At 34.1% G+C, this 27,395-nt stretch overlaps 2 protein-coding genes across 4 annotated transcripts in view; one reads left to right on the forward strand and one right to left on the reverse strand.

The window, feature by feature from the left end:
- Positions 1 to 570: 570 nt before the first annotated feature.
- Positions 571 to 16,194, forward strand: LOC131847436 (uncharacterized). Its single transcript, XM_059197024.1, has 14 exons — positions 571 to 620; positions 2,350 to 2,406; positions 5,422 to 5,647; positions 6,380 to 6,461; positions 7,111 to 7,174; positions 8,349 to 8,483; positions 9,218 to 9,277; positions 9,843 to 10,043; positions 11,161 to 11,391; positions 11,840 to 11,877; positions 12,712 to 12,763; positions 13,414 to 13,557; positions 14,888 to 15,118; positions 15,578 to 16,194. Exons 1-14 carry the CDS (start codon positions 579 to 581, stop codon positions 16,001 to 16,003), a joined length of 1,989 nt encoding a protein of 662 aa, XP_059053007.1. The 5' UTR covers positions 571 to 578; the 3' UTR covers positions 16,004 to 16,194.
- Positions 16,195 to 16,536: 342 nt separating this feature from the next.
- Positions 16,537 to 27,395, reverse strand: part of LOC131847411 (protein TANC2) — a 191,035-nt gene continuing 180,176 nt past the window's right edge. For all 3 annotated transcript variants that reach the window (XM_059196990.1, XM_059196989.1, XM_059196991.1), the window contains 11 exons: positions 26,701 to 26,832; positions 25,897 to 26,028; positions 25,304 to 25,509; positions 23,524 to 24,970; positions 22,914 to 23,158; positions 22,515 to 22,800; positions 21,637 to 21,747; positions 20,270 to 20,427; positions 19,889 to 19,968; positions 18,948 to 19,182; positions 16,537 to 18,554 (listed from right to left, as the gene is read on the reverse strand). In XM_059196990.1, the coding sequence (XP_059052973.1) occupies positions 18,261 to 18,554; positions 18,948 to 19,182; positions 19,889 to 19,968; positions 20,270 to 20,427; positions 21,637 to 21,747; positions 22,515 to 22,800; positions 22,914 to 23,158; positions 23,524 to 24,970; positions 25,304 to 25,509; positions 25,897 to 26,028; positions 26,701 to 26,832 (3,326 nt within the window). In that variant the 3' untranslated portion in view covers positions 16,537 to 18,260. The remainder of the gene's footprint in view (positions 18,555 to 18,947; positions 19,183 to 19,888; positions 19,969 to 20,269; positions 20,428 to 21,636; positions 21,748 to 22,514; positions 22,801 to 22,913; positions 23,159 to 23,523; positions 24,971 to 25,303; positions 25,510 to 25,896; positions 26,029 to 26,700; positions 26,833 to 27,395) is intronic.

Below are 27,395 nucleotides of genomic sequence, written 5' to 3' on the forward strand. Positions count from 1 at the left end.
TTTACTTTAGTTTTTTTACAATATTGTAATATTTAATTAATAGATGAATGTGTGAATAATATTAAATTACATATATGTCATAATTAATTACATTAATAATTTAATAAGTTTACGTGCCCTAGGAAAGGAATAATTATTATAATGATGATGATAAAAATAATGATCTAAAACCAATTATGAACAGGTATTTATCACTGTAACATTATGGAATGCAATAAATATTGAGTATTGAGTATTAATATGCCAATTAACACAATGGCAAGCCATTGTGTTTTTGATTCTACTGCAAGTACTTGGTATTTTTTATTATTATAAATAGGTACGACTACAAAGACGCTTCTAAATTTCGCACAAGGTATTCGCACCGTCCTGTCGGTGAGAAAAAATATGCAGAGGACAGTCCGTCGTTTGCGCAGTCCTTAAAGATTGTTTCCCCACGGTTGCCTCATTCTATTTTAACTGGGGTCACCGTCGTTATCCGTACAACGCAAAATTTAAAAAGTTTATCTGTGACCTATGACCGTAGAGTTGTGCCCATCACGATATCAACATGTTAGTTGTTCTTGAATGTTCTCACGATGAACATCAGATTTGTGTGTTTTTGTTTGCTTCTGCATTCGGTAAGATTTTTTTTAAATTGATGATAACAATATATGGTTGCTAACACCGCTGTCTGTGCTAACGGTTTACGTTGGGACTAGTGGAGGATGAGGTTAGGTCAGTTTGTCCATCGTGATTAAATAACCAGGAATTTAACAGGTTTCCAGGGGGAACCGCGTGGGGGTCGACCAACCAAGCAATGGATCGCAATACAATCACTAATCCTCATTATTAACAATCTCCTTCCGCCCTCTAATATTTTTTATATATACTAGCTTTACCCGCAACTATGTCTGTGTGTATTTAAAGTTTTTTGTATTAAAATAAATAAAACTTCTAGAATCAAAGTAGCCTAAAATACTCCTTGGAACATTACCTATCTGCGAGTGAAATTCTCATCAAAATAGGTAGATCCGATTCAGAGATTAGTAAGAACAAACATAACTCAAAAATATTTTTTAACATTTATATTATGTAAGTACTTACATCAAAAAATTATTATTATTTATTATATTACACCTACTTCAGTGAAAAGCCAGAAGCAAATATTTGAAATTAGAAACAGCCACTTCAATTGTATTTATTTGTATACATCTCTTATAATAAAGTACAGCATAATATATTTTTTTATAGTATGTTTACTTAAAGTAATTTTTTATCTAACTAGAATAATGAGATGACGGCTTAGCTCACGAAAATCGGTAACGCGGACCGAATCATTGACGTCACAAAATACATTGTGACCTCTTTCATGCGTTATCAATCCTGAAGAATAAGTTATGTTTGTATTTTCAGTTCCCAATCTCACTCTTACAATCGAGACAGCTTATAAATGATTGGCAGTAAATTCATATATTATTTTATATAGGTTGTCTATTACGAAATAGTGTCTTTAAGAAGTAATATTCATTTGTTTTTATTTAAATTGTACAATGTACATTGCTCTGGAGATGGGCGCAAATAACTGAAACGCAGTTTTTTTTAAATTTTTTAATTTGTATCGATTTGAATAAATTCTCTAATTCACGTTCTTTGTATCAAAATATCTTTATTCTTGTAGGTCGAATATAGACTCTTTATGTTATGTCAATTCTACCTTCAGTTTGGAGTGCTTTCGAACTGAAAAGAACAGACAAGAAACTCAGTTCGTATTCTTTTCAACTGAGCTTGTAGGTACATGTTTACAAAAATACAGATTCATTTTTAAATTCAAATTTAGGAGAGTAGCTTGAACACCAGCATATGCTAATGCAATTTTATCAAAAGGAAATAATCAGTGTAATAACTGACAAATAAGTAGTATAAATAAACGTACTAGATAAACAAATAATAATAATAATAATGATGTTGGACCATTTGCACAGCATCATCTAGTTCCAAGCTAAGCAGAACTTGTATTGTGGGAACTAGAAAACTGAAAGAAATAGATAAAATATCTTTTTGTAAAAATTTTGTAGTAAGTAGTGTCGAGAATCTATAAAATATATCCTAAATTTGGATGGTCCCAAAAAACTTTCTGTGTGAATTTATATAAAGCCACTAACTTTCCGTTGATGGAAATACCGATAACAAACTACCAAATTTATCCGAGTGGAGACGATAAGCTTGCCACCTCCTAAATGTGAGAGTGATAAATGTTCACAATAACGTTGACGGTTGACAATAGAATAGAAGAAGTACTACAAATGTACTGTTACTGTAATTTGTACTGTGTGCATATAAATAAATAAATAAATAAATATGTTTCAGTTGCAGGTGTTGGCGCAGAGAAATTTTGGTACCCCATTTTTGACAGGTGGGCAATTGGTGAGTATACCCACCTATACATTATTTGTCTATGATAATGGAATGACGCACCAGCCTGCACACAGTTAAAGCTGACGGTGTACCAGTTAATAAGATGAAGATAAAGTCAGGTCAGTTAGCAAATTGTTAATTTATCAGGAATCAAGCGTAATGGTTTCCAGAGGGCACCGTGTGGAGGTCAACGTGATAGGGTACATTCCTAGAAATAGTACCACAAGCCCCGTATAATCACCTCTATAACAGTCCACCTCTCCTCCCTACCAATTACCTATATTTGAATATAAATTCGATTGTTAAATACTTATAAGTTATTAGCTGTGGCCTGCGGTTTTACCCGCGTTAAATTTAAATATAAAATATACCTTATGTGTTATTCTGATGCATAAGCTATATTACTGAAAGTTTCATCAAATTCCGTTCAGCAGTTTTTGCGTGAAAGAGTAACAAACATCCATACTTACAAACTTTCGCGTTTAAAATATTATTAAGATTTATGTATATTGTCATGTTCAACAGAGAGTGATAACAAAAAGTCTTTGAGAACTCCTCCTTGGAAACCATCATGATAAGTTCCTGGTTAATTTGTCACGATGGGCTAACTGACCTAATTCCATACTCAGGATGATCATTTATGAGTAAAATTTAAATCACGGGATCTTACCACGTTTTATTTTTGTTGAGTTCCCGATATTTCGGCAGTGTTTCAACTGCCATGATCACAGGTAAACTGAAGAGCAGCGGGTAGACGGTAAATAAATATTTTATAGGCAGACATATTCGTCTACCTTCACACGTCTTCGTTTGTTGCTACTATCTCTCGCTCGATATTCATCTCAGCAAACTATACTCACAGTATCTTCACGTCTTAATACACTTTGTGATCGCGTTTTATGTTTTCGTTTAATTAAACCAATCACTGGATTCCAAGCATTAGATAGTCTATAGCCATCTTCCCGGTGGTAAGATCCCTTGATTTACTAATTATACTTATAAATAATGACCGCGTCAAACTTAAAACAGCTCATCCTATCATTCTCCGCTGGTGCATCGCTAGCGTAGACTGTGACGTAGTCTTATTCAAAATTCGAATTGTCACCAAGTAACGTGAAAGACACATAACTCAATAGTTATATATTCAGTTGCATTTTTTCTATGAGTAATAAAATAGTTAAAATATGTTTGCAACATATACCCTTAGCGGATGCATCATTTCCTTATCATAAATTACAAAAACTACGAAGTCATTTACACGTATCTGTCTAATCTCAACTACTTTAGTATTTTAACAATCAAATTGAGTTAAACAAACAGCTTTATCTGACTCTGAAAAAACCAAGTTTGACACGGATGGAAAACATTGGATATTAATATTAATATAAGTTATTATTTACTTATAAGTAGTATATATCTTACTAATATTATAAACGCGAAAGTATATGAGTATTTACAGATAGATGAATGAATGGATGTTTGTTACTCTTTCACGAGAAAACTACTGAACGATTTTTGTAAAGTTTTACAGTAATATAGCTTATACAACATAAGAATATATAGGCTATAATTTACTAAGATAAAGCAAATTGGGCGAAATCTAAATATATATAACTCAAAGGTGACTGACATAGTGAACTATCAACGCACAGCCTAAATCACCGGACGGATCGGGCTGAAATTTGGCATGCATGACGTAGACATTCGCTAAGAAAGGATTTTCATTAATTCTACCTCCAAGGGGATAAAATAGGGGATGAAAGTTTGTATGAAACTTTGTCAATGTTAAACCGATTGCGCTGAGACTTTGCATGCGTAAAGCTACTATGACGTAGGCATCTCCTAAGAAAGGATTTTGATAAATTCCACCTTTAAGGGGATAAATTAACGCGAGCGAAGCCGCGGGCAAAAGCTAGTATAATGATTAAATATCAAGTGTGATGCATACGAAGTTGCGCGTGTCAGCTAGTTTATGTTAATTTGGAGTAACAAACAGACACTTCAAATTTATATATTTGTATAGATGTTTAAGTAGTTGTAGTATTTGTCAGAAATACGTATATAATCACTTGTGACCCCAATATATAGGTACGTGACAATCAAACATGATGACAATTATATTTACGATAATAACATAATTTATCTTAGAATTCGTTAAAAGTTGAAGAAGATTACATAAATATTAACCGTAGAGGAAGCATTATTTTGCATCACTTTTGAGTTTATTTATTTTGGTCGATACGACTGATTAATTTTGTTGTTACTGCAACTGTATGTTTAATATCTCTATTTATTCTTTACGAGCTGTTACTAGCAACTGTTTGATTGTTTTATAATAAATAGTCTGTTATAGTGATTTATATTCATGGCACATTTCATTAGGATACCGTTTAGTCATAAATGACAGAAAGGATTTGCTTTTTGGAGACTTGTGAAATCACTACTAACTATGTAATACGTCGGAATGTTATAAATACATCTATGTAGATACCTGCTCATATTTATCAGTTAACATCGATTTTTATTCTGTAATTTAACCGACGTCTACTTGATCTAGTGGTATATATAGCATTCCACTTTACTTCCGATGGTCGCAGGTTCGATTTCGATTTCTCGCACGGTACAAATATTTGTATTAATGAATATGATTGTTTGTATTGGTCTGAGTGTTTCTTATGTATAATATGTATTTACAAAAAAATATATTCATATATTTATACTAGTTGTCTAGTAGACACAACACAAGCTCTGCTTATTTTGGGTCTAGATGGCATTGATGAATTGTCTAGGGGTATTATTATTGTTATTACTTTATTTTTGACTGACCCTCTAATCATGGCAACACCAATAATTAACTAGCATTAATCCGAAATATGGCGGTAGGGTAATGCCACGTTGGATTCTAATACGCCTAGTGAAATGTGGGTAAGACAAGAGTTGAGCTTATAATCTCAATTGGCAATACCTCTATCAACCCCATCTGTGATAACAGTCGTGAATTTATATTGTTCTATTACTTTTCAGTGCCATCGTTGGAAATGCATAAACGACAAGCTAGGTTTACCAAACCATCTGCCACCTCGAGAACAATTCGATATTGCACTCAGATCGTTGCTGCCTGAAGGTGCCTGGCAAGATGTTGCTGAACCAGTCATCAACGCGTGCTACAACTCCAGGACCAAGACGTATAGTAACACGTGTCCTGGACAGGCGTTGCTGCATTGTGTGGTGGATCACTTGTATGAGGTTAGTTTGATTTGTTTTCATTTTATTTATTTATTTCATGCAACTAGGAGTAACATTCGTATGAATTAAAACTAATATATTGATATTGTCTGTGTGGTCACGGCACTCGAGTCGAGTCGAGTCGATGGCAATCTGCCACGGTAGCGCCGATACACCACACCCTTCGGCCTTCATGAAGGCGGGCAGCATGTTGGTGGGGCCGGGCCACAAACGTCCGAAACTCGCGTTGTGACTCGATTCCAGCTGCGTCATCCCTTTATTGCACCAACATTAAAATTACATACAATGAATAATAAAACAAAAGATTGTATACTTAGATTGTGTAATGAACTACCTAGCGAGGTTTACTCGCAGTACCACAGCCTGGGGTTTGTCAAGAAGGGTATATTAAGGTTTCTTAAGGGTCGGCAATGCACACGTGAACCATCGTAATATAAAAAAATCATTTATACATGTAGGATATTTTAGCCGCTTAATAAATAAATGGTACTTAAGCCATTAATACATAAAATATAAATAATGAAAACAAAAACATGACGTTCAATCTTATAGATCTATTGTGTTCGCCCGACCCGATGTCATTAGTTTCTTTGCAGTTTCTATCTTGTATTATCTTGCAAATTCTAAATTTATTTACTTAATGATGAAAAGGGGTTAGGCATTGTCCTGTGTGAAAGATGATATGGTAAGAAAGGAAGTAAATAACGCGATGACTGCCAACAGGGATGAATGGAAGAGAAAAACTCCAGTTTGAGACGATCGGATTCTTGCTCGCCAGTAACATCTTATGCCGGATTGAAATATATGTTCTCTCAAAGGTGAGATACAATTTATTAACCATACGGCACCATAGTAACCAAAAATGCCTTACGAATCGTGACAACCGTGATACTTATGCGTTGCAATTTCGGAGGAATAAGATGATTATGCTATTTCTCGTAGAAATTCACGAGCCTTTCAACCAAATCACAGCTTACAAAACTTGCTACTTAGCGGCTGAAATAGGCGAAATAACTTATTACAAAATTTGACTACTTAAAGAATTTATATTACTTTGATTCGGATATAGCTTGGAAGACTAGTGTTGGCTGACCAAACCGTGACGCCGAACAGTCAACACTAGGCTTCCAAGCTATATCCGAACTCCATTCAATGCCTGATGATGCCTCGTTCAGAGGCAAAACACGTGTATAAATATGGGTGTGGACTCAATAACGGTGGGGTGTAGACTCAATAATGATCGCCATTAGAGAATGTCGTAATGGTAGTCAAGTTCCACACCGAATATTTGTGGTCTCACACATACGAATTGTAGCGGAATTAAACAAAATAATATGAATCCATCGAGTAGTGAAATGAAATTCCGCAAAATATCATCTAATTCTATTAAATATATACAAATTTTGACGTCAACAAAATATTTTTTTATATATATATTTTTGTTAAAACAAATATTTTGTTTTTTAGCCGCTATGCAGAATTGGAGAAAAATCTACTAAGTATCAATGGTCCACAATGGACGATAAAACACGTAAGTTCTAATATATTAATACGTTAAAAACATAAAACTACCTATTACGACTACGCATGGGAGCTGTTATTGTCACTCTAATTTTGTAATCCAGTCAAAACAGCCTTTTTTGAACAGAAGAACAACAGAAGGTTTGCTTATTAACAATATATCTTTAGTTACCCAAAATAATTTCTATGATTAGTTTAAGTTTTTTGGGGTCTCTGTCTTTGTAATTTGTTTAAACTAGTTTTGAAGTGAAACTTCTATATAGACCGAAAATCTAACCAAAATATCTAATATATATAATCGGGTCGTCCGCTGATCCTTTTATGGACCGCTGGGTACGGGCCCCGAGCTTGCGCTCCTTGCCCGGGCATTCTGCTGGGGTGAACCACCCCAGTGTCGTTCTTTTACCGGCCGGCCTGCTAGCCGGCCGGAGGGCGGCTGCTTCTCAGAAACCGCCTGGGTGCGTCGTGAAATTATTATAATTATTATTAATTAATAATATTGTATATTTTTATAATAATATTTTATTATAAAAATATCTAATATTATTAAGATTTTTTGGTCACGAATAAGCATTACCGTCGCGTGAAGGGTATAGATAATATATCACGTTGTGATTGGCAGAAACAGAAAGGCTGGTAGAAGCATAGAGAGGATATCGGAACAAATTGGACAAGTACATTAACATTTGCCAAAACTTTAAGTAAGAAATTTGTTGCTATTCGTTTTTCCATTTATCAGTTGAAGTTTCACTTCTACTGTGTCCCAGCATACGTGCCTTTTTTCTTATATATTTGTTTGCATAATATTATTTATTTAACTTCAATACACAAAAATAATTTGTACATATGGCGAACTACCTTGCGGCGTTATCTACCAGTCAACCATGAGTGGTGCAGAGAAAGATTGTTGGCGTTGCACTAATATAAATATAAGATAAATATTATATTATAAATAAATAAATACCTACATAATGATTTGGTAATCAAGTTATAAGTGTTATAAGTACAGCCTCAAGTTGAAAGTAAGAAAAAATCTCCATATTTTCTTATTTTTTCCCTATGGATAGAACAGAAAAATGTGATATATTAATATATTATTACTTTCCGTTTCTATGTACTATGTAAATTTTCAGAAATACTTTCTTGGTTAAGATTTCTTTTGATTTATATTATTCTCATTGTAGTATTTCGGGTCTAAGTGCTGTGACCTGCCGCCGCTGTTTAATGCCACCGTGATGAACGAATGTGACTTCGAGTCCGTTGTACATTATTACGAGCATACATCAAGGAACAATGGTGTGCCGGCCAGCAATATTCAGGTATGAACTGTGCCACTATCATTACAACAATTCTTTCCTTACACCGTGATTTTTCACTTCAAAGGTTCAAGACGTAATGAGATAGTACTTAATTATATTTGAAAGCCTAATAATGCAGTGTACTAAACCACTAAGGTTTAGAGGTTTAGTACACTGCATTACTTTCGATAGTCGCGGGTTTGAATCCTCTTATAATGCAAATATTTATATTCATAAGTACGATTAACTATTTACCAGCCGCTACGCAGTTTGGTTTGTAAGTTTTGCTTCGGTTGTCTTATAGATGATAATGGAATGGTGCATCTATCTGCGCTAACGGTTTAATCTGGTAAGTCACCAGTGGAGGATGGTAAGATGAGCATGAGATCAGGTCAGTTAGCCAATCGTGGTAAAATCACTATGAATTTATCACGATGGTTATCAAGGGGAAGCACATGGAGCTCAACCTGACATGGTACATTGCTATGGGGCTATGAGTTCATATCACTAATAATCCCCTTCTACCTGGTTGGAGAGTCAGAATGGGATATGGAATCAGAATGGGATATACAGGAAAAGTGGTATGACATAATCCTCTGGAATAACAACTGAGTAGTATCACTGTTGTCACAGGAAAATGTGATGTCCATACTGCTGTTCATGGTATCCATATACCATAGACGACGGTTACCACTTGTATTTAGATGGGCCGTCAGCTTGTTTGCAATTATAATCCATCCAATAATAATTTTCAGGTGAACGCTAGACATTTATCACCACTGGCTGTTAATATTGTGAATCCTGATGATATGAGTGTAAGTTTTTTTGTAATTTATATATAATCAACCAAAAAAAACTAAAAAGACTGATAGAAGTACGTGGAGGGTGGCGGGAGGTCCACCTACAAGAGCACAGCTCCACCTACAAACTAATCAATTATTTTATTTGCAATTAAAGATATATTGATGTGGTATACATTTAATAGACGGATGGCCTCAGTGGTCTAGCGGTTTGGTACACCGCTTTACTACCGATGGTCGTGGGTTCGATACCTCGCACGGTACAAATATTTGTATTCATGAGTATGATTGTATCGGTCTGGGTGTTTTCTATGTATATACATTATATACATAGAAAACACCCATACCGTATTTACAGAGGAGAAATATACCTATATAATATTTTACAAATAGCGCTGTGTGAATTAAAGAAGAAAAGTAATTAAGAAAGTAACGTACAGAAAAAAATATTTTACAAATATAAGAAATGAAGTTAGCTTTATGAACCGAAAAAGTCTATAGGCCATCAACTTAGCTCAAAGCTACAAAGAAACCTACAGCGCAGTTATTCTGTTGACTCTTATATTTAAAAAAAATACAGCCTCAAGAAATCGATCCATTGGATTGTTGCGACATGAGCACCTTCATAGAACCCTCGTGGAGACAGGATTGCAACTTCCGATTACAATGGGACAAAGTAAACAGGTTGACCATCCAGAATCAGACGGTGACCACCACACCGACTCCGACCTCCACTATAGCACCACCACTGAATTATGACATTCGGGTGGTACCACTCGCTGTAAGTATCTGTAGATTTTTTTAATTATATCACGTAGTAACTTTATTGTACAATGTAGAGTACATTTGCCAAGATGAAGAGGAAACGCTACTACACATCCTATGTGGTTGTAGCCTACTCATGCATGAACGAAATATTTCCTTTGGAAAGTATAATTAAAGTACTCTATCCTGAGGAGGTAAAAACCATCGCTCCTAAGAATATTCTTCGATTCTTGCCCCCGACGTAGCGAACTTTGAAAAAGGACGAGCACAATCTATGTAGGATCTATGTAGATCGCAGTGCTACAGCACCGGGCAATAGCCCAAAATAAAAGAAAATTGGTTTTATAATTTTTTTTCTTAACGGGTGATAAAAAAGAAGACATTTGTGTGGGTAGCTAACTGTCACCTGTTTCAGGCGCCAAGTAGTTTGCTTTGTAAACTGTGTTTCGGTTGCAGATTATGATTAGATTGTGAAATTACAGGATAATAGGCATGACAAGTCCTTTGAATTGGCAATGCATGGGTGGTATCACAGCTGGCACATGACAACGTTATGTCTGTAGTACTGTTTGTGTACTCGTATATAGGCGATGGGTACTGCTTACCATTAGATGGACCGTCAGCTTGTTTATCATTAAATTAATTAAAAACTGAAGAATATCTATTCTTAGTTGTAGTCGTCCAATTATAAGTTTGAATATTATTAAGATTATAACTATATATATATATATATATATATATATATAACTAAAGTTAATGAGTGAAATTTCATACTTCTCCGTCCGCTAAATTTTCGTAAAGTTTTTCTTCACGTATTAGCCACTTTATTACCTGTGCCACTATTTTGGACTGACTGAAAAAGATCTCTTCTAGAGATAAGTCCGCCTTTGCTAACATTGCCTCTAAGTTATTTTATGCTGTATTATACGCAATAATTAAGAACAATATTAGTCCGCGCAATTTTCGTAAAAAGGGGGTACAAAATATTTGCTTCACGTATTAACACGGTATATCTCTTTTTAGAAATAAGATCGTCCTTGTACATTAAATTTATTGTATCACTGTATTTTTCCTGTTTTGTGTACAATAAAGAATGATGAAAGAATAATTACAATTCTTACAATTACCTACAGTGTGAGAAGCAGACTTGCGTTTTCAACAAACTGTCTGTCCTATCTGACACCGGCGCTGTCGACCTGGACGCATACACCAAATTCCTGGATAACTTCACGACCACACACACGAAGTGGTCGAAGGCTAAAGCAAGAGTTATCACCGAGTGTCTCCACAAACCTCTATTAGGTTATGAAGGGAAGTGCGAGATTAATAAGATTTTAAGTTGCACTTTGGACGTACTTTCTGAGGTTAGTTTTTATAATAATAGGTTTTTGTGTAATAATAAATATAAAATAGAAAAGAACAGACTAGACATAATCGTTATTCAAATAAAAGTAATATAAGCAGTTTAGAATAGTTTGAATAATCAAAATTTTATTATCTACCATTCATTCGGAACGTGGACGCATCACAAGAATAAAAAAGAAATTTGCGTGTTGCTCTTTTAAATAAATGTGCTCCTAAGTAACTAAACATTAATAAGGATTAGGCATGGGACAATAAACATCGGAATCGTTACGCACTCAACCTATACAATCAGATAGTATTCTCATCGCTATGAATTTTAAGTTTGATTTTTATGTTATTTTCTGTAAATGTTATAAAAAAAAGAAGGTTAAAAATCTTCCTTTTGTTTCATATAAGTAGGTACATATATTTCTCTATTTTAAAATATAATAATGTGAATGTTTTCAGAATTGTCCTAATTCCAACAGAAAGACAGATCCGTGCAAGTAAGTACCTAGTTATTTTTATTGAAATCAATGCCGATAAGGTTTATATAGAGAATCCACTTTTTGCATAGAGATTAGAATATGTTGTGTGATGACTAATAGAGATACCTTCTTAGCATTCTATTGTTTGGCAGAGAGGGAAACGTCAAGGAGTGCTCGGGATTTGTGACCCAAGTGTAGGTTTAAGGATCCCATTATCGATTTACGTCAACACTCACATTCACCGCTCGTGTTTCTCTCCCTGCCATACAAATCTGGTAGAAAACTACTAATGGTGCTATAAACACATGTTCTAGTAGAGCATACTGCAGTTCTAAACAGGCCAAGATCTTTTAGAGGATTGTGCAGAGATTTCGCTGGTATACCTCTCGCTACCACTTCACTGCATATAAATTGACCACTTAGTCATTTTAAGTTAATTAGTTTATTAATTCTTTATATTTGTTTTCATTTGTTGCATGGTTTTTAGGTCCGGTACAGTGAGCTCTACTAGATAAATATTTATTACTAGCTGTTCCCGCGACTTTGTCCGCGTGAAATTTAGCTTTATTTTTCTAAAATAAAAGTAGCCTAAGTTACTCCTTATTATATTAGCTACTTGTCAATAAAAGTCCTATCGAAATCGGTCCAGCCATTTCAGAGATTAGCCGGGACAGACAGACAGACAGACAAAAATTGTAAAAAATATTATTTTGGTGCATGCATATGAATATAAATACGGTACATAACCGTATTTATTCATATGCATATAATACAAAACGGTTATTACAATATTACAAACGGACGCTCCAATTTTATTTATATATAGCTTATTTATTTTACGTCACTTTTCAGGTCATCAACAGGGAATATGACATGTCAAATAAGCTTATCCAAATACAGGCCTGTAAGTATTGGAGCATTTATAAATTATTATTTATCTTTTTTTAAGCTTAATTTTAATGATACCTATTATAAACATGAAAGAATACATACAAGAATGAAAGTTTGTGAGTACAGATGGATGTTTGTTACTGTTTCACTCACTATTCTCTCAAGTTTGAATTTAAAAATTAATCTGTATTATTGTACAAGTATTATATTAATTTGAAAAAAAATACGAACTGTGTTTCTTGTCAGTTCTCGTCTCGAAATCATTCCGGACTGACGGTAGATTTGACATTTATTTATTTATTTATTTTTCCACACTTACATCTATTTATACACGTCTTAGCCTAATACAATAGTGCAGCAAACATTATTTTTTAAATTAATTGTAACTTATAATAAATAAAGCGATCTTCGTGAACTCATTCAGAGAACAACATGAACATAGACCTACATGAATAAAGATATTTTGAATTTGAATTTGAGTTTTCACGTAAAAACTACTGAACGGATTTTAGTGAAACTTTTTTAATTTTAAAAGATATTATGTAAACTGGGCGAAATATAATGATAAATGTCAAGTAAGTGTGAGGCAAACGAAATTGCTCGGGTCAGCTAGTACATTAATATACAGTAGTAACACGTTCAGAGTTAACATTTTTTTTTCAGAAGTACCGTCGTTCGATTTGCAATCTGCCAAAGTTGGTGCCTGATTACATATTGGAGGACTGCGGCCTGACGACTCTTACTGAACAAGAGTTGGTAGCGATACGGACTCCGAGTAAATCTGATGACTATTGGACAAACGCTAGAGTTAGTATAAACCATAGAGCAGTGGTTCCCAATTAGTTTTTGCTGTGTACCACTTCAAAAAGACCAAATCTTGCGTACCCCTTATTGTAGCAATCACACTAATATTATAAATGCGGAAGTTTGTGAGTGTGTGTGTATGAGTATGTTTTATTTCTTCACACTCAAATGCCTGGACCAATTTTAATGAAATTTGGTATACAAGTAGTTGACACCCTAGATTAACAGATAGGGGTTAAACCGAGGGTAATACCATCATCTGCTTCTTCCTTATCTCATTTATTTGGGGTCGGCGTAATATGTTTTTCTCTTCCATTCATCTCTGTTCGCAGTCATTCCGTTATTTACTCCCTTTCTCACCATATCATAAATCTATCCCTAAAAAAAATGTAACACCGTCCTAATGATATGATCTTCATTCCTACGCATTACATAAAAAAAAGTCTGATGTATTTTGAATAACAAAAAATCAGTTTAAATAACAAAATAACATTAATAACGGGTGACATATGGCGGGGGCAGTAGAATGACGAGATGCGGCAGGTGCTTACGATGACGATCGTTATAAAATAGTCTTTTGGAAATTGTTCAGGTATTTACTGATAGCCGCAAGTACCCCTTGATGCAACATCCCGTACCCCTGGGGGTACGCGCACTACTAATTGGGAAACACCGCCATAGAGTGCACAGTGTTGGACAGACAGACGACAGACATTACTCTTTAACCTAACCGGTGCCACTGTTTTACTTCCTCTAATGTATTCATTCTTTAACCCTTCTTGCAACACTACACATCCATCTCAACGTTCGCAGTTCAGTTGCATGCAGCCGTCACCTTTATAGTCTAGCGCTCTGATCCATACAAGCCAACAGGCTGGATCATGGTCTTGTAAATTTTACCCTTAAGTTTTATTGGAACACGTGGGTCACACGTCGCCGTGAGCTGTCGCCACTTCATACATCCAGCGTTAATTCTGTGCTTTATGGTTTGATCTAATTCACCATTGCTTTGGAGGTATAGGTACTGGAAATCGGAGCAGATCGGTAATGGAGCTCCATTTAGTGATATGGCTGCTAGAAAGAGCCAAAATAGATTAGAATAGAATAGAAAATCATTTATTCAAATAAACTTCCATTGAAGCACTTTTGAATAGTCATAACATTTTTTTTTTAATCTACCGCTTATCGGAATGCTGTCTCATCACAAGATGAACAAGCAAGAAACTTGTGTGTAGCTCTTTTAAATAATTTATTCTCTACAATTTAAGTTTAAGTGTGTGAATCGATTATTATATAATGAATAATGTATATCAAAATTAAAACATTATTTCAGTGTCAGGACTCAACAGAATCCACGAAATGCTTGATGGAGAAGATGAACGTGATCAACAAATTTGGCTTCATGGACTACTACAGAATGAAGGAGAGGATCCGCACGGCGAGCCAGGGTCCGTGGTATTACCTGAGCAACTTGTACACCAGCTCCTTCTTCAACACGGCCATGTATTTGCAGCACTGCAACTCTCCAAAGAAATTGTTAAATGTTATCGACACTATGTTAATGGTATGCAAACTTCCTTTTTTTATTTTTGACGTCCTCGGTTGTATAGCGGTTTAATACACCGCTTTACTTCCGACGATCGCGGGTTCGATTCCTTGCAATGCACAAACTGTTTTAATAATGTTTCAAGTATTTTGTCTAGTACCCATAATACAATCTCTGCTTAGCTTGGGACTAGATGGCGTTATGTCAGTTGTTCTGGGCTATTTTTTTTATTATTGTACCAGAGTTACGAGTTTACACTTTTCAGTATAAGTATACACTGTAGCACCATATTAAATGGCGCTATATAATATGTCCACATCAATTTATTGAAATCAAAAACAATTAACAAATCTAGGACATTTTAGCCGCTTATGTACGTAAATGTTTTGTTTAATATCTTTTCCCCACTGTCTAGTTAAATATACAGATTCAATTCAGAAGAAGTGGCAAGAAACTCTACTGATTATATTGTTTCAGACATGCCCAATATCAAAACGCCGTTCGACTCCACAATGTGAGCGCATGTTCGCTGACACCATATACTCAATACCGCTCGACCGCCAGAAAACGGACGAGAAACTCCATCAGACCTTAGCTCATTTCCCCCACGTATTCTTACCACCAGCGACCAGACCTCTAGCCAGACCCTTCTTCCAACTTTCTAATAATCATAAAATACGTTATCACGCCAAGCCACAATACAACTACGGGTTACTATCCTCTGGCAATGAGCCTACAGTGAGAACTATAGATCTCACTCATAAAACTAGTAACAAATCGTTGGTTTTGCTACCATTGTATTTGCAAAACAGTAACCGTTTGCGCAATAAGGATGAGCCTCAGGCCTTACCGGTTAGGGATGGGCTGTTCAGAAATGGGCCTTTGCCTTTACCTACGAAGTAGTTTTTTTAATAATTAAGCTGTTGGAGGAATTTTTGTAGAAGAAAATATATATTTTTGTTTTAGGGCTTTAATACAATGGCTGTTTTTTTATAACTAAGTACTTATAGATTTCATATTTTACACCTTTTTAGAATATATTATATTATAAGGATATCTTCTTTTATTTGAATAGGAAATATAAAAACTATTGTAATATGTGAAGTATGACACATATTTTTATAAATAGATTATGTATAGATTTATTGTTTTATGTATTTGTAATAATATTAATAAAGGCATATAAGTAATAAACTTGTCTTTTTGACACTTTTTTTTTTAAGAAATGTTGGAGGTTTGTCAAAGTCGCCAGAATGTGGCGACTTTATACAAAGTTTGAAAGATAGGTTAGTTAAAAATAGGAGGCATTTACAGAACTCTAGGGACAAATACTGCGACGTCCCCAAATAATGAGAAAAGACAAGGCACAGAAGAGGTATAATTTAAATACGAATATGACAACCTATGCAGAACCGGGTAAATAAAAAAAAACACAATTGAAGCAATATGATTTTTTATTTACTATAGTATGTAAATTTTAAAATAATAAACAAGTTCTACTGTCTCTGTAACTATTACTGTACTTAAATATAACGGTACCGACATATCTGCTCATTCGAAAGCATATTTAACGTTGACAAATCATTGTCTATGACCATGTTTAAAGCTGTATGTACGAGTACCTTTGTTCACTAACTCACATGTTAAAAAAATAAAGCATTAAGCAAATTTATTGTATTTTATAGTGTTTTATCACTGTCTTTCGAATTAAGCAAAATAATCGAAAGAAAAGGACAAAACATTGAAATAGGTTTATTTTAAATGCTGGAGTATATATATACTTTTGTATGAGCATAATATATCTGTACCAATTTAGTTTATAGCTACAAGTGCATTTTAAATGTCAGAAAATTTTATTCCATCAGTCTTTGCCATCTCATACGAATTGACCATCTTGGATGTAGTGCTCAGAATGAGAGAAAACAGTGTTAACAATGTCGTATTATGTCATAAATGTCATTAATATGCAAATATAATAATAATTGTTCATAATTTTAATATTCAGGTTAATTTTAATTCAAATATATAGACTCGCATTGTATTTCAATTTGAATTTAGAATGCTGTATTTTTTCCACAGATTGTAATAAAACATACAATCTGCAATAGCCAAAACTATAGATTTTTTATTTCTTCCGCTATGGAACACAATCATAGATCGTGTAAAATTATATGCAAGTAGATTGTATAACTAACGCTATGTAAGACACTTATGACATAATAGAAATTTTACCAATTTTTTTTTATATTTTAAAATTTTTGTCTATAGCTAAAATTGGAAACCATAAATAAATAAATTTCAATAAGTTTTCATACATCACACTTTATACGTTTATATGTTTAAAAATATAGGCATAATATCGCTTACAAAACAAAATTTCTCTTCAAACTCTCATACTTTTTAGATTTAATAAGTAATTTTCTTAAAGACTCAATAAATTAAAGCAAGGAAATGGGCACATACATGAGTTTAACTCAAAACCTTATTAAAAATAAAACAACAACAAAAACTGAATACCTCATACATTAAACATGTTAAAGCAAGGCACTGTTTGAAGGTATTGTGAATCTAAAATAAAACAAAATGGCAAGTAAATTTAGAAACGAATAAAAAACAATATTCGAGGCATTATGTGTAAAAAAAACTTGTAACTGTACATTACAGCTGTAGTAAGACAGAATTACAATTATTTACAATATTACTTATAATGTCATTTAATCGCATGACAAAAATATCACTGTCCACAAATTAAATTACTTAAAAAGACTGCTTTTTAAAAGTATCGTAGTATATATTTTATAATGCATATAAAAGTATTTATACAAAGTATTTTTTATACTTTACTATTTAAGAAGCTATAAAGTCATATAATACTATTTACCGAAGTTAACACATCACTCAATATATAAAAAAAAGTTAAAATAGTCCTTATATACGTATTTTCTATCCATTTACAAATAGTCTATATATGGAAAATTTATAATAGAAAAAATGAGAGCTCTATAGTATATACTCTATAGTAGAATCATTCTTAATTTTTCTTTCTTACAATTTCATATATTGTTTTTGTAAAACCAGTTACAAAAGTAGTTTTCGTTATACCTTATTATATTTATTATAAAATTCATAATAAATCGTAGTCGAAATATACAAACTATATTTACGGCAAATTTAGACTTATCGTGTCATAATTTCTCATAGATCTTGTTTCAACGCTTAAACTGTGAGAGCCCGTGTTGATTCTCGTTAGTATTTCTTGCTGTAAAGCCTTCAGTGTCCTGATAGCTGATAAGTCTGTGGAAGGTGCTAGAACTAAGGCCCGTCTGGCGTGGGGGAGAGCCTCCGAGGGTTTGTTCAGAGCGAGGATAGCTCGGGCCATTGCGTATGCGCATTCAAAAGCATTAGGCCGTAGGACGGAAGCACGCGCTGCGAAGTCTAACGCTTCGGATGGTTCCTGCAATATAATAATAATAATATAACATACCTTCACTACTGTTATGCTTAATCAGAAAAATTGTCAAATGTAGATGATCTAAAGAACGCAATTCTTGACGTAAATCAAGTTAATCTGTAAGACGGGGGGAGATTAGAAATATATATTTATTGGCCAGATACCAACTCACTGAAATATTCAGATAAACACGTGACATTTTTATTCTATTTAAAAAAAATCTTTGAACAAATAAATCTACCAAATTGTACCTAAAAACCATTTCGATTTCAAACAAAAAGAAAACAGCATTATAAATTTTCATTTAGTGAGCTAATATCCACAGATAGATAAGGATTAAAGGTCAAGGATTAAATAAACATTTGGCTAAAATTCAATGTGATTTAGAATACTTACGTTTAATTTCCTTTTACATCTCGACAAATTTAACAACAGATTCGTCTTCAATTGTACAAAAGCAGATACGTGTTCATGAGGCACCGGCTGTGTGGCTGGTGTGCTTTGCCCTTCGTCACTTATCAGTGGGTTAATCTTCTTCAGGGCATACTGATAACGATGTGCTGCTTCCGATGGACGGTTCTTCCGGTATAACATGTTGCCGTCTTCTAACAACTTATTCAGCAATATTAGCCTGTAACAATTAAATGTAAATATATTTTTTTCTATTTACGGCTCTTACTGGATACATGTCCCTTTGAGCCCTACTGTAACAAGTACGCTAAACTAGAAGCTTTATTTGTGTTTTCAACGTTCAACAAACGTCAATTACAGCTGTTTCGTGTGACATTTCTCTATTCATAAAAAAAACTTTGTGTGTATAAAGTTATTGCTATACCTAACTATAGTCTGTTCTTTTATCTCGGAGACAAATTTGACATTACATATATTGCCAGGTTTCTTTTTAAATCGTGTTGTAGCACTATCGGAAATTATTGATAAGTACCGATTTTTATAAGTTATTCTTTTTTTTGGACTACTGTAATGGTCTAATGGTACTGTTGACCCCAGTGGCCCTTTACAGTTTCACGAAATGATAGGGGGCGAGTGCAGATGGCACTCCAAACTCGCGGAAGGACTTATGATACGGTTAAAGGTCAACTCCCGCCTGACGGATACGCCAGGCCGTCCGTTCTAATTTCGATCCCCGTTTGACGGACGGGGGATCGATCGGAGGGATAATTAAGTTACTCAGAATGAATGTATGGGTGTTTATTTACAAGAAATACAAAATAAATAAATAGGGTTATTGTATCAAAACAATTTTTTTTTAAATTTATATATAAGCATATATTTCTACAAATATTTACGATTTTTATTATCATTTGACATAGACTTACATAAATTCTGGTTTGCCTGACGCCATCACCCACGTCGTAGGACCAAGTTTGGCACCCTTTTTCAGGAAGCAATTGACCACCTGAAATAATTAAAATCTCGTAGAAGTCATAAGTTTCATCACCGTCATCTGGTCAACCGTAAATGCGACATGTGGTGTCTCTATATATTATATTTTCTTTTGCTTTCTCTGTTCCAGTTCTCCGATTTACAACAACATGGCCGATAGTTTTTGCAAATTAAAAGAATTAAATCTCCATAGTTTACTGAGTATCTGCCTTTTTTATAACTATAACCTTTCATTTGTTACACCATCCATTTATCTCGGTAGCTGTGTCATTGAAATATTAAATTTATGAGATTTAAATGAAGTCCACACTTACATGAACATTTCTCTGACCAATAGCTCTATCTAAAGGCCTCAGTCCGCTGTGGTCTGTTTTCTCCAGCGATGCTCCTCGCTCCAATAGTATTTCAACTAGATCTGCTGGTCCACCGCATGCCAATCCTAATGGAGTACGCCCACTATTGTCGGGTTGATCTGGAAATTTTAATTAATAGTTTAAAATTCAGGATTTTTCTCAGTAAATAAATAGTGAATGAACTAAAGATCCAAATATATTTTTATTTGCAAAGGGGGATCCTCCTCTACAGACACTTTGTGCAGTCGTCAGGGCCAGCATGGTGTTATCGTTGTCTCGCTTACTTCAGCCGTCAAGCAGCTTGTGATAATACCACCATATCACGGTGATATTTGTGGGTTTTTATTAATGACACATTATGTAAATCTATTTCAATAGATTTAAGTTTGACACGAACCTAAGTAGTGATTTGGACCTAAACCCCAAGACTCTAATGGGTCGAACACCGACATGGCATGTAGAACCTTGTATGCCGAAGTACTTCTGAATGAATTACAATAGTACTACTACATAAGAGTGTTGTAGAATCGGTTCTGCCCTAAACACATGCCTACCCCAGAACCGAACCCTCGCCTAACGACTGATTTATATCTATTTGTGAAATTTCTAGATACGTGGCTGGTGACTAGTTTGCTATTCCATTTAAAAATATGTCGTGGAAATGTAGAACATTATTTATTAAAATATTTTAATTACAAAAAATACAATAAATGAATAAAATAAACTATACCATGTATTTGACACAATTGATGACGTACAAATTGAGAAATAGTATTTGACAATGGAACTTTAATCTTAATATAAATTTAAATTCAAACTTAAATTAAATTTAACTATGGTCGAAATACGACCAATGGGTGACCACTCGTAGAAATTAAATATTAATATTAAAATACTTTCTTGACTTGACGACCTCGATGGTCTAGCGGTCTAGCGGTCACACCGCTTTACGACCGATGGTCGCGGGTTCGATTCCTCGCACGGCACAAACATTTGTATTCATGAGTATGATTGTTTGTACGAAAAAAAAAATATCTATGAATATGAATCAGTTATCTAGTACCCATAACACAAGCTTTAGGTAGGTTAACTGGGGTCTAGATGGCGCTGTGTGAATTGTCCTGAGATTATTATTATTATATTAATACTTTCTCAACATAATGTAATAGTAATTTTTCCTACATGAATAAACAAACTCGTTATCCTTAATAAAAAAAGTCACAAAACTGTTTTTAAAGCAATTATTTCTGATACTATTAAAATGTTTCTAATAAAACTAAGACATTGCAGGTTTGCTACAATTCTTAAAATTTAAAGATTAAACATACCGATACTGGCGCCTCTGTCTAATAGTGTAACCATAGTTTGTATTCGAGATCGAAGGCACGCCCATCCTAGAGAACATATTCCATCGCTGTCTGTTGCCTCCGGGTCAGCACCTGTATTGATAAGTTATAATAATATTTAAAACAGTTGTTTTGGTTGGTATTATTTTTGTGAATGCATTAGAACTAATAATAAGCGTTTATAAATGATAATAATGTTTTATAGAGAAATAAAATAAATAAAATAAAGCTTAAAATTCATAACATTGACAATATTAGCTAATTGCTTAAAGTTTGAGTGCGTAGCGGTTTCTATGTTGATTGTTGCATACCTAACCTTTGTTACTGTTTAAGTAAACAAGTTTATAAGTAGGTATAACAACATTTATTTAAAAGAGCAATATGCAAGTTTCCCGTTAAATGTTCTTATGATGGGTCTGCGTTCTGAATGAATGGATTAAAAAAAAAATTAACTATTCAAAAATGCTTATATTAAGTGTATTTAAATAAAGATTATTTCTATTTCTAATGTCAAATTAATGATGATTCAGTACTTGTTTAAGTTATGAGCAGTAAATTTTTACATGGTAATAATAACGTTCTGCGTTCTACCATATATTGTTTTATATATTATAGAGAGGAAATATACAGGGAAGCCTATTTTGAACTTAGTATCCAATCAGTATTTCAAAGATAAGACAGTTAAAATAAAGATTCAAAATTTAAACAATAAAAAAGGTCGAAATTATAACAGTACCTAAATACATATTACGTTATATGGGGTTGTCAAGTGTGTTTACTATAATTGTGATAGTAAATAAATGACAAACCCTTGATCGACAATTACAGTAGTGCATTCTTAGAGATATAAGGCCACTTACCATGATCTAATAAAATCTCCACAACATCCACATGCCCTTCCGCTGCGGCCAATATTAGAGGGATCTTTCCATCAGACCCCATCACATCTGCTCCAGAGTCTAAAAGCCTCAATACAAGAGTTGACCTTCCGTTTTTAGCAGCTAATGCTAGTGGCGACATTTCTCTAGCATTTAAGGAATATGGAGTTGCTCCTCTAATTAGAAGAGCATCAGCAATTGCAATATTTCCAGTAGAACATGCAGCTGTGAGAGCTGTCTCACCCGTAACAGGGCATATACCATCAGGCTGAAAGATGAATTCAATATTAATTATTACTTCTATCATCACCCGAATTAACATTATTCAAAAAATATTTTATAATTTGATATCTCAAGTTATATGTTATATCAGTTACTCACATTTAATTCTGCAGTATCTAGAAGATACTCCACAATGTCTAAGTGACCATTTTGGGCTGCAGCGATCAGAGCATGTCTCGACCCTGGAACTAGTTGTTCGATACTCCCGTCGATATCTAAAGAGTTCCTGTCGTCTCTCCCAGTTTGACAACCAAGGAGATAAATTACTGTGTCTCGATGTCCATTCTTAGCTGCATGTACTAGAGGAGTTTGTTCTGCTGTGTCTGTGTGACTCAGAGATGAACCTGAAATTTTATAACATTATTAATAATTATAATAATCTAGGACACTTTAAATAGCGCCATCAACAGTCCCAAGTTAAACAGAGGTTGTGGTGTGTTGGTGTTATGCAATTACGCTAAGCAGTTGAAATAAATACTTAAAATAGATTTTTGTAAATTCATACAGAAAGCACCAAGACCGGTACAAAAAATCAGTTATGAATACAAATGTTTGTATTATGCGAGGACTCGAACCCGCGGAAATAAATAAATAAAGCTTAGCCGAGGTCTTATAAGAATTGATTCTCAATACAGTTCATATTTAACAAATTATTATCGAAATTATCAATCATTTTTAATAAATTATAATGTATGCTATATGTACGTACCTGCAGCTATTAATCTTCTAGCAACATCAGTGTGCCCTCTTTGACAAGCTAAAGATAACGCTGTACAACCCTGAGAATTGGTCATTTCTAGATCGGCACCAAATTCAATCAGTAATCCAACCATAGAAATTATGCCTTGATACGCATATATGCACAGTAAGGGAGCATTTCCAAGGCACTCTGTGATTTGATTAGGCGAACCTCCACCTAGGAGCATTAGTCGCGATACTTTTACGTTTGGCGTATATATATTTCTCATGTTGGCTATTGCTTCGCCAACATTTGCAGAACTCGTGGCCACCATCATGGCTTGCAAATCTCTCGGGCATAATCCTAATTGAGCGGGTCCCATGTTTCTGTACATGTGCGCTTTAAGAATGTGATGTCCTAATTCCATAGTCTTTTCAGAATCCAGCGGCGCTTGTACCCTGGATAGTCTAAATGCAATACCACAGTGTCCTGCTCTCAAATCACAAAGGAACTTCGAGCTTTCATTATCTTCTCTACGAATCAACCATTCCCTGAATGACGGATGGAAAAACATATACGTGTTGTCGATTCTCTTCACAAGAAAATCCGTGAGGGATTCAAATCTGTCGCAAAATTCTTCCCATGGCAGAAACGTGTCAACTAATAATGAATTGACCGAATAGTATATCTCGACTAAAGTTAGTGGATAGAGAGCTGCCAAACAAACGCTCAATATGTGAGTTATTTTCTCAAACGACTGCACAGTGGGGAATCTCAAATTGAATTGCAATAAAAATATTTGGGCCAACGATATTGGCACTACTTTATAGTTAGTTGATTTCACGACGATGTGACTTCTTTCGAGTAAATCTAAAATTAATTTCAGGAACAAAAACGATCCTTGGCTCAAATGTAGGACGTATTGAGCGAATTTCATTACAGAATTGTGAACCCCTTCCGATTTGCCTGTTGAGCATTTAATATTTGTTTCAATAATAGGAGCTGCCTGTACTCTGGTATTGAAATATTCTAGAAGGTCCTTATGTACATTATCAGACTCATCTAAACTTAGTCTCGTATACGGGAGTTGTCTGCTTATTTCCAGAAACTGTGTTCTGACTGTCACTACAACTTTAAGCCACGAAGGCATCTCAGGGACATGTTTAGCTAGGAAAGAAGCTACAGTGTGTCCATGATCTGGTCTGTGGTATTCAGCTTCACAGAGTCCATCAACTAAAATAATGCAGTTGCCTGATTCTATGCTTCCATTTTTCCTCAATATGATAAGAGGTTCTATGATACCACGCATGAAAGCCAAGTCTGGATCAGCTATACATTCTTTCAGTGATAGACAAGCCGTAAGATGCGGTTCACTGAGGATATATTCCCTGTATGCGTGGAGCTTAGGTGCTTGACATAGTTGTGCTGCGAGAGAGTGAACGAACTCCCCTACTAAACAGGTGTTGTTATTATCGGCCTAAAACAAATTTAATTAATTTAAAATTTATAGTTTAGAAATAAACTATATATTATATTATATTTTTTAGGACATAAGCGAGTCGAATTATGTATGTCACTGAGAAGTTTATTCTTCAATATTTGCTTTTGTTCTTACATCAAATCACATCAAAAAATATTTATTCATGTCAGACATTTTAGTCGCTTATAAACGTCAAGATTTTCCGTTATCCTGCTCAGTATATAGATTCAGTTGAGGTGAACCGGGAAGAAAGTCAACTGAATATCTTTTTTTTTAAAGCTAGTTTAAAAATGTAGGTTTATAAGCAATTTCCATGACATTTAAACATACCTGGCAGAAGTGATAGGCCACAACATTAGAAGCGAGTCGTGTAAACATCGTAGCGGTGACTTCTTCAGGTAACAACTCTCTGATATCACATTGTTCTCGTAACTCCTCGTATTCATAGTTCCTTTTTCGACCGAAGCATGAATACTCAACTAGTTGTAATATAAACGCCGTTTTGCCTGTTCCTGGGGTACCGGATATAAGGATTCCTGAAAATTTTAAAAATCATTATATTTATACGACAAGCAAAAACTTTGTACCTCGCGGACGGAGGAGTATGTAATTTTGCAAAAAAATTACGAAATTTAAAAAAAATACGTATACAAATGCGTAATTTTTTTAAAATTATTATGAGTATTCTACACTCATTTTCTATATAAACTTTGCAAAATGTATACATTAAATCAATAAAAAACTTTACACTCTACTACCATGTATTTGAGATACACATGCTCTTTTGTTTATTATTAAACTCTGTAATATCGAGTAAAAATAAACTAGTAAATAAAAATAAGCTACTCGTAATTTTCCAACCTAGTAGTGTGAATATACATTACAAAATGCCTTATAAGAATAAAGTTTTGCAATCAACATACCTGATGTGCTGGATTCCAGTGCTTTCTCCATATCCCTGACCAGCCACTGACGGCCGCAGAAGTAGGCGTTGCTGTCTGTTGATGGAACTTCGAAGAACAATGGTCGTAATGCAAGTGGTAGTGAAGGGTATACTGTAAATTTGAATAAAATTATTTTATAGATATATTATTACAACTTTTTTCATATTTACATGCTGTATTCTTTTATGAATATTGTTTTTTTATACTACTATGCGGTAGTTCATCACCTCACCACTGTAGCGTTTTATATGATGTGATGAGGTGTCGCTACATAATATATTGTTTATATAGGTTGTGAGTATATCGATGAAATGATTGTACGATTTATTGTCCATTAGTAAGTTTATTTGGTATGTGTGCTACATGGCTTATTAGTAACGTGTACATTCAACACGAAGTCAGAATCTTAACTGCTTTACTACTGAACTTAAATCTATGTTATCTGGAGAGGTACTAAAGGAAGGGTCTCGAGTGTTGACAGAAATATTACAAGTGTAGACACAACTACATAGTTTGATTTGTTTTGGAAGTTGTTGAAAACCGTAGTTTGTGCCCGACACTATAAAAATTTTATGTCAAGGTGATGAAAAGTGGCGTAGAAATAGGAGAAATAGCAATCGGCAGCAATATATTAGGGACTTTTCAAGTGTTGCTTTGGCCATGGGACCATTGGTTGCCTCTGCTTCTTTATCGAGGATTACAGCAGATATTTTTTTTTAATTGATAGTGTCTTTTAAGTCATAAATTTAGATTCAAAGCTTGTTTGTATGCTTTTGTACTTACCTTTCTTAATTTCAGAAGAAGATGAAGATTGCTTACTGCTGACCCGTGCAGATCGCCTGGCCGCTGTTTTTCTAGACTTAAAGAACCCACTGGACATCCGTGTTAGTTCTTCAGAGCGAGCACTTTGCAATGCTGAAGAAAAGAAAATTTTATTAAAAATCCAGTATTTCTGAATAAACTGATGATATGAAACGCATAGATAAGAGACGAGTAGAGGTTTGATTATTTAAGACAGATTTATAATCTTAATTAAATACAGGGGGATTTATTATAAATTTATTGTAAACATGTACAACATTTATTTGAAAAGAATACGAGCTGAGTTTCTTCTTAGTTCTTCTCATCACGAAATCATTCCGAACTGACGGTAGATTTGACATATCATAAGAGTCTGTATCTAATAGACCTACATGAATAAAGATATTTTGAATTTTGGATCTTTTACAAATATCCATCATTCATACTAATCCAGGTTATTGGTACTAATATATTATTTAGTGAATAATTGCTGTATTTCTAAATTGATTATGCTGTATTTTTTTGATTTGATTGCTCATTTTTTTTTGTGTGTGTGTGACTATAATTTGATTTTATAGATCTACAAAAATAAGGATATTTTATTAGGCAATACAAACAAATGAGTCGACGAATTAACAAGAAAAGGTAGATATGAATTGGTTTCGCCTCCGCAAATG

This window comes from Achroia grisella, unplaced genomic scaffold, assembly GCF_030625045.1.
Source record: "Achroia grisella isolate CSIRO2021 unplaced genomic scaffold, CSIRO_AGI_Agris_v1 utg534, whole genome shotgun sequence".
In the NCBI taxonomy this organism is placed as follows: domain Eukaryota; kingdom Metazoa; phylum Arthropoda; class Insecta; order Lepidoptera; family Pyralidae; genus Achroia; species Achroia grisella.

Coding starts and splice junctions, on each gene's coding strand:
- LOC131847436 (XM_059197024.1), top strand. CDS start 579: ATGAACATCAGATTTGTGTGTTTTTGTTTGCTTCTGCATTCG. Junction 9,278..9,842: donor TGAATCCTGATGATATGAGT/GTAAGTTTTTTT, acceptor AAAAAAATACAG/CCTCAAGAAATCGATCCATT. Junction 12,764..13,413: donor GCTTATCCAAATACAGGCCT/GTAAGTATTGGA, acceptor TTTTTTTTTCAG/AAGTACCGTCGTTCGATTTG.